This window comes from Chanodichthys erythropterus, chromosome 19 (assembly GCF_024489055.1).
Source record: "Chanodichthys erythropterus isolate Z2021 chromosome 19, ASM2448905v1, whole genome shotgun sequence".
In the NCBI taxonomy this organism is placed as follows: Eukaryota; Metazoa; Chordata; class Actinopteri; order Cypriniformes; family Xenocyprididae; genus Chanodichthys; species Chanodichthys erythropterus.
Window position 1 is genome coordinate 2,900,965 of NC_090239.1, and position 8,200 is coordinate 2,909,164.

At 36.7% G+C, this 8,200-nt stretch overlaps 1 protein-coding gene across 1 annotated transcript; it reads left to right on the plus strand.

Moving 5' to 3' along the window:
• The first annotated feature begins 292 nt into the window (after positions 1-292).
• fbxl15 (F-box and leucine-rich repeat protein 15) lies at positions 293-7,912 on the plus strand. The gene is made up of 5 exons (XM_067369920.1): positions 293-400; positions 1,253-1,412; positions 1,640-2,142; positions 3,692-3,921; positions 6,924-7,912. The coding sequence occupies exons 1-4, from the start codon at positions 324-326 to the stop codon at positions 3,879-3,881; spliced, it is 930 nt and encodes a 309-aa protein (XP_067226021.1). The 5' UTR covers positions 293-323; the 3' UTR covers positions 3,882-3,921; positions 6,924-7,912.
• The last annotated feature ends 288 nt before the right edge of the window (positions 7,913-8,200 follow it).

Below are 8,200 nucleotides of genomic sequence, written 5' to 3' on the forward strand. Positions count from 1 at the left end.
GAAGTTGTTGGTATTATATTATAAATAAATTAGTATTTTTGTAGCCTAAATTAACTTATGTGGATGTTTGAAGACCTGTTTGTTTTGTTGGATCTATTTATTATACATACATAACAATCGGTCTGTCTGTTATTTTCTGTCTGTCTATCTATCTAGACGTGCATACATTCAAACAAACAGATGTTTGTCTATTCTGATTCATGACAGCGCCACTGCTCTTCCGGGTCGTTAGATGGCAGCAGTGAGTCAGCGGCGTCCTGTTGAATCCCTATCATCCTCTGCAGCAATAGAACCCGGATGAGCCGGTCAGCTGTTTATCAATCATGATAAATAAAGTGCGCGGATCAGAGGGCAATATCAGCATGGATCAAAACCCCGATGAACGCGTGCAAAACCACAGGTATATTTCATAAAGAGAGATCCAGGTGTGCATGGATGTAGAGAAACGTGCGCGTTCCTTTGGCTTGCATGTACACAAACACACGTTTGCATTCAGAGATGCAGCCAGTCAATGCATGCAAACAGCATCAGAACATTGCTATTTTTCTATCTGTGCTATCCATATAAACACTGATTTTCTATGAGGCAGTGGCTGCACTAGTTTGCATGCACGCACATTAAAAACAGGAAGGATTTGGTTTGTGTCATCACTGTAGTACTCTTGTAGTTAACATGTTCATGACATTGTCTTTAAAACGCATGCTTGTTGCTCGTACTTAAAACAGGGCTTTTGTACAAATACTGTCTTAGTCAATGTTGATAGCAGTATGTCAGTTTCTCAGTTGTTTTGTATGCCTGCTGCATGCATGTAAAGGTGACCTATGATGCCCCTTTTACAAGATGTAATGTAAGTCTCTGGTGTCTCCAGAATGTATCTGTGAAGTTTCAGCTCAAAATCCCCCACAGATCATGTATTATAGCTTGTCAAATTTGCCCCTATTTGTGTGTGAGCAAAAACACGCAGTTCTTGTGTGTGTCCCTTTAAATGCAAATGAGCTGCTGCTCCCGCCCCCTTTCCAGAAGAGGGCGGAGCTTTAACAGCTCAACAACAACAAAGCTGTCAACAACACTCTACTACAACAACTCTTCCTCTTCTCTAAAGCAGCCCAACATGGGGGCGGGGTTTATGTCAATTTTAGGGTTTGTGATGTCACAACCCGGGAAGAATATCTTAGTCGATTTCTGTAAAAGTATTCTCTTACCGTATGTCTTATGGCATGACTGGGTTTTTGTGTGTTTTATGTTGTGACAGGTGTCAGCTGCTGGACCTGCCCTGGGAGGATGTGTTAGTTACACACGTGTTCTGCTACCTGCCGCTGCGTCACATGGTCAGCCTGCAGCGCGTCAGCAAGAGCTTTCGTTCTCTCGTTCAGGTGTATCTGGCCAACTGCCGTAAGTTTGACCCTGCGCAGGTGAGGGGAAAAACCTTTGATATGCATGCACAGTATCAGCCACATTTTGTATTTTCGATCAAATAAATGCAGGCTTGATGAACAAAAGAGATTTTAAAAACATTAAATATAGTAATGTTTCCAAACTTTTGACCTGTAACGTACTGTATATGTACAGTCGCTGGAATATATCTGTTGCACTGTATTTCATCAAACTTGCACACTATCCTTCCTGTGCTTCTCCTCAGACGGGGCCTCACATTCCTAAAGAAGCCTTCTGCTCCATGCTTCGCCACAATCAAGTTCTCCACCATCTCTGCGTCACCAACTGCTCCGATTGGATCACTGACAAAGAGCTGCTGCCCGTGATTGGTCAGAACCAGCACCTGCTGCGCGTGGACATGCGTAGCTGTGTGCATCTGAGCCGTCACGCGCTGGTGGCGGTGTCTCTGAGCTGCCCGCGCCTGCAGCACCTGAGCCTGGCGCACTGCGAGTGGGTGGACAGCCTGGCGCTGCGCAGCCTGGCGGATCACTGCTCGGACCTGCGCTCGCTGGACGTGACCGCCTGCAGACAGCTGAAGGACGAGGTCGTGTGCTATGTGGCGGGGAAGTGCCCGGCGTTGCGGTCGCTCTCGGTGGCTGTTAATGCCAACATCACGGACATAGCGGTGGAGGAAGTGGCGAAGAAGTGCAGAGAGCTGGAGAAGCTGGACCTCACTGGGTGCCTGCGAGTACGAAACGAAGCTATCAGGTGTGTTTGTGTTTGTGGTTAGTTGCAGGAGTTTGTTTAGAAGCTCATATCTAAATAGGGCTGCATGATTTGGGGGAAAAGATCCAGTTGTAAATTAATTATTTATTTATTAATTTTTCATTATATCATTTGGTTATTTGGTGTCCTTTTGGAGTCTCCAAGTGTCCTTTTTTTGAAAGACACCTAAATTTCAAAGAAGAATCACACCTCAATCTGATGGTTTGCTTTGCTGGATATAGCAAATGATGACAAAACGTGTTAAACCGGATAAATGGCGTATGCTTAATTTCACGATAAGTGTGCGATTAATCACACAAATTTAATTGCGATTAAAAATGTTAATCTATTGACAGGCCTAATTAATATTATAACTAATTGATTATTACTACTGTTAAAATTATTACTATTTGTGTATTATATTATTACTAAATAAACTAAATAAAAATATTAAACATTATTACTATTGTGGTATTTCACTGTAAAATAATAAATTCAAGTACTTAAGAAAGATATAATAAAATAAAATCTCTAGATCCTGCTTGTTTTGGCCAAATAATTTTCATTGTATATAAATATGGTTATATAATAATAATAATAATAATAATATATTATTATAATATTATTAATAATATAATATATAATATATGTTTATTTATTTATATTTTATATAATTAATATATATAACTACTTATATAAATTATATATATATATATTATATATATTATTAATATATTATTGCTAAAATGATTAAATATAATATAATATAAAGAAAAATATTACTTTTGTAGTATTCCGCCATAAAATAACAAAACTAATGTTTAAGAAAAAAATATATATATGTATTATATATAATTATTTTTTTATTATTTAAATATTATTGCTAAAATGATTAAACAAAATAAGAAATATTACTATTGCAGTATTTCACTGTACAACAAAAAACCTACGTATTTAAGAAAATATAATTTTATAATGTAATAAAATATTATAATAAAATAATAATTTTATTTTACAGTAAAACTGTATGATTGTCTTAATTTCTTAATTTTATTCAATTTATAATTTGTATTTTAGTGGAAACAAGGACTCTTAAAGCTTCTCTGTTGTTGACAGCAGTTGATTTATAAGTGCTTCTCATTACAAGTTTGAGAAGATGATTGCACATATTGTTCCCAAATGCATAAGTGACTCAAATTCAAAGCAAATGAAGTTCGTATTGAGCAGCATTTACTGTGAACCGAGACGCTCGCTACAAACCGAAACACCAGACCATGAGCTGCTTGCGTGTAAATGAACACAGCACTGCGCTTCACTCTGAAACATGCAGTGCATATATTTATTTCATTACATCGCAGCATTTTTTGATTTGATAACAGCCCTATGTGATATCTGTAGTCTTGGCCTGTGTAAATTCAGTAACAACGTTTAGACGAGAGATTGTTTGGGAAAGTTATTTAGCAAATGCGATGCCTCATTATGGTGTCTACATAGGCAGCGCAGTACATAATGAAAACGGAGCCTATTAATAACTGTTTGTTTGTGTGTTCAGGACGTTAGCGGAGTACTGCCCCAAGCTGCAGTCTCTCAAAGTGAACCACTGTCACAACGTAACCGAGTCCAGTCTGGGTGTCCTGCGCCGGCGTAATGTGGAGATCGATGTGGAGCCTCCCCTGCAGAGGGCGCTAGTGCTGCTGCAGGACGTCGTGGGATTCGCTCCGTTTATTAATCTGCAGATTTAGCACTACAGGAACATCTAGGACATTGTGGAGTCCTGAAGAGGTGAGTTACCAGATCAGAACTGGCAAAAAGATATGAAATCAAAACTAACCCCATTTGCTTTCTTAAAGGGATAGTTCACCCAAAAATGAAATTATCCCATCATTTACTCACCCTCAAGTAGGCATGTGACGGTATCAAATTTTCATGTTGCGATTAATTGATGAAGCTTTTATCGTGGTATACCGTATTATCACGATATTAAAATAAGTTGCAAAACGATTTTTGTCACTTAAACAGGTTTAAGAACTCTTTTTGCAATAAAACAAAAACAACTCTGACTGAAATTTTCAAACAGATTAAAATGCAAAAGAATTAGGCTATAAAGAACAACAGATAACACTTTACTCTATTTAATGCATTAACTAAGATTGAGCAATAGCTACATTTGTTACAGAAAGTGTTATTTTTTGTCAATGTTAGTTTAGAAACACAACTGATCATTGTTAGTTTTATCTCAGGTCCATTAAATAAGTTATTTTGATTTTAGTAATGTTATTAAACAGTAACTAAGAAATTAACATTAATTAATAATAATTAATACTTTATAAGTATTTTTGTCAGTTTAGTGATAATGAATTAACACGTTAACTAATGAAGCTGTATGTTTTCAAAGTTTTACTGAACAATAACAAATAATCAGAACATTTCTAATCATTAGGGCATGTTGTAGTCCAGATTAAAATATAAAAATGTTTAGGTTTGAAAATAAATATCCTTTTAAGTCTTTTTTAAGTATTCAGTATTTGGTGCTGTGATGAACAACACTGAGATTACAAAAAAATGAATGGCTGTTTGAAGCTTTTTTAAAACTTCACTAGCGCAGTTACTTTGTTTGCACGGTTTCCGTGGTAACTGCTGCACGCTGCTGTTCCATCAGCGCCCTCTGCTGTCAGAGAGTGAACGCGCACTTTCATTCAGCTCGTCTCCTTCACTGGTTCCGCCATGTGCTTCTCGTGCACGTTGGGATTGTTTACATCTGAGCGCGTGTCCTTTTGACGCAGAATACAGCGGTGTTGTGCATTCTACACGATTGATGGGTAAAATATTCTTAATTGCCTTATAAAAAATTAATAATTGGTAATAAATTATTATTTACGGTATTCTGAAGTGCCCACGATTACAATATCGTGCATATTCATTAACGCGATTTATCGCATTACCGAATATCGGCAAAAGTCTACCCTCAAGCCATCCTAGGTGTATATGACTTTCTTCTCTCAGAAAAACACAATCGAGTTATATTAAAAAATATCCGGGCTCTTTCAAGCTTTATAATGGTAGTGAATGGGGCTGAAGCCCAAAATAGCGCATCCATCCATTATAAACGTACTTCACACAGCTTCAGGAGGTTAATAAAGGCCTTCTGAAGTGAAGCAGTGGGTTTTGTAAGAAAAATATCCATATTTAAATCTTTAGAAACTATAATCATGGCTTCCAGCAACATATTCTGTATGTAAGTCTAGTTCCGACAGAAGAGTGACCTCTGACCCTACACACAACGCGGGATGTAGGCGTAGCTTAAGCTTAGACACCTCTCGCGGTTCAAACAAGTAGGACTGTACAACAAACTCAAGCTCCTCTTCTCTTGTATTGAAATTTTTTGACATTTCTCTTTTAAAAACTTTTGTTTTAGACTTCTAATTCTTAAGACCACTAATGCATGGCCTGTGTTTTGTTTTGCTCTATACTCTGCGCTTCTGCATTCATCAATACGTCATGCGTTGGGTCAGAGGTCACTGTTCCACCAGAACTAGCTGTGACCGGAAGCCAGTGATTATAGTTTATAAAGTTTTAAATATGGATATTTTTTAGAAAAACCCATCGCTTCACTTCAGAAGGCCTTTATTAACCCCCTGGAGCCGTGTGGATTACTTTTATAATGGATGGATGTGCTTTTTTGGGCTTCAAAATCTCGAGCCCCATTCACTCCCATTATAAAGCTTGGAAGAGCCAGGATATTTTTTTAATATAACTCTGATTGTGTTTGTCTGAAAAAAGCAACATGATCTCCAACCAATACACCTATATAGGTCATTTGTCACATCCCTGAAATACGACCCATAGGAGCGTTTGCTAAAGTTGTGCTCCTTTCGACAACAGGACACTTTCATTTTAATGCATTGTTCTTTTATCTGCGTCATATTTCGTGTTTCACGTAGCTCAAATGGCAGAGCATTGCAATATATAACAATATGCAATCATGTGATCATGCGATCGTGGGTTTGATCCCAGGGAATGCATGTGCACTGTATTCACGGAGACAAGAGCCGTCGCATTTTCATTTTTAAACACTTGCAGTCTGTATAATTTATAAACACAACTTCATTCTTTATAAATCTCTCCAACAGTGTGTAATGTTAGCTTTAGCCACACATAGGCTACTATCAAACTCATTCAGAATCAAATGTAAACATTAAAATAAACACTGTACTTACGCGATTAGACATGCTGCATGACAAACACTTTGTAAAGATCCATTTTGAGGGTTATATTAGCTGTGTGAACTTTGTTTATGCTATTCAAGGCAAGCGTGAGCTCCGTGGGCGTGGAGCACGAGAATTAAAGGGCCACACACCCGGAATCGGCTCATTTATAATGATGCCCCAAAATAGGCAGTTAAAAAAATGAATACAAACAAATCTAGGGTATTTTGAGCTAAAACTTCACAGACACATTCAGGGGACACCTTAGACTTATATTACATCTTTTTAAAAAAAGTTCTAGGGCACCTTTAAAGTGTAAATATAGGTCATAATAAGGTGGTTGAAAAACAATCTATAGGGTTGTTTTTTTCTTGAAAGAAGATAGTCATATACACCTAGGATGGCTTGAGGGTGAATAAATCATGGGATAATTTAAAATTTTTTTTGTGTGAACTGCCCCTTTAATACATGTTTATTGTGTACAATTAATGCAAATTTTGTTTTTGTAATCTTTTATCATAATGTAGTGCCTCTGGTTAGTCTTTTTGCTTCTAATGTGTGAAATGTTTGGTTTCACAGGTCATCTCTCATCCATGATCTTTCTCTGGAAGGCTGTATTTTGAACACATTTTTACACCAATGCAATGTCACAGAAGACACATCAACAAACCCACATCTCAAGTGCTTGATTGTTTTAGTGTAATTTAGCCTTAAAAAAAAAAGCACTACAATTTCTTTGGTTTAAAACTGCAGGTTTTCAGATTGGGGGCTCGATTAAATCTGGCCCCTTATGAAATATCTTATTTATTAAAGCAGCTTTCTCTGTTTTTCATGCACCAAATGTTTTATCATTTTGCACTTATGAAATACTGTAATATTTGCACTTTTTTCAGTTCTTGGCCATCAGGTTTTCTCTCAGCTTCATTAGACAAATCTGTAAACAGGAAGGCAGATCTTCCTCAGTCATGTTTTACAGAAGCATACTGGTAGATTCAGAGCTCTGTGTTGATTTTATCCCTATTTAATCTAATAATAGAAATGAATAGCATCATTATGATAAGGAACTAAACAATATAGATTCTTATTTACAAGTGAATTATATGCATATCGATTCATATGCACTTTGAAACCTCAGTTTTTGAGTAAATTCACACTTGTGTCAATGTGAAAAGGATTGAAGCTGGAAAACTAATATTGGTTCCGATTTACTTCACGGGTTCTCAGTGTTTGTTTGAATAAGACACATCTTATTGTATATTTTATCTGCAAATAAGTGCACAGAAATAGACTATTTGCTGGTATTGCTCTGTATGTTGCATTGATGATATTTAATCAAGACCCAATTTTCAGAATTGAAACATGTTTTTAAAGTGTGGCCTATCACATTGTGCTTCTTTTGTATGTTTGGGGTCTTTTATGACCTTTTATATGTATTGCTTTATTATGAGTACTTCAAGGAGTATCATGACGCAGTTTCTTGGACAATTGTTCATCACACTGGTTTATGATTTGTGCACATGCACTGTGCTTTAATGTGTTTTGCTTTAATTCTGTGTGGTTGTAAATAAGTGCATAAATGTTTTATGCAAATTGCTGAGAAAATATAAAGTCTTATGCAAAATGATGCGTTGAAGTATTATTTGGTCATGGATCACTTGGTAAGTGTGTGATGTTTTAACCTTCTAACTTTAACTTCATGCTAATTAACCACAAGCTTTCAGATAGATGGACGGATCTGTGATTAATTGCAGAGTGGGAGGGGGAATTTGATTTGGTTTTGCATTGATATGCAAACGCTGTGTTTCTGTAATGCATCTGTTTTAACCTTGTACAAGTATTTATAGAGATGAAAATCC

What these genes read in the sequence shown, in the direction of transcription:
- fbxl15 (XM_067369920.1), top strand. Translation starts at nt 324, where the DNA reads ATGATAAATAAAGTGCGCGGATCAGAGGGCAATATCAGCATGGATCAA. An exon ending in GAACGCGTGCAAAACCACAG is followed by an intron (nt 401 to 1,252) that starts GTATATTTCATA and finishes ATGTTGTGACAG; the next exon opens with GTGTCAGCTGCTGGACCTGC. An exon ending in GTACGAAACGAAGCTATCAG is followed by an intron (nt 2,143 to 3,691) that starts GTGTGTTTGTGT and finishes TTGTGTGTTCAG; the next exon opens with GACGTTAGCGGAGTACTGCC.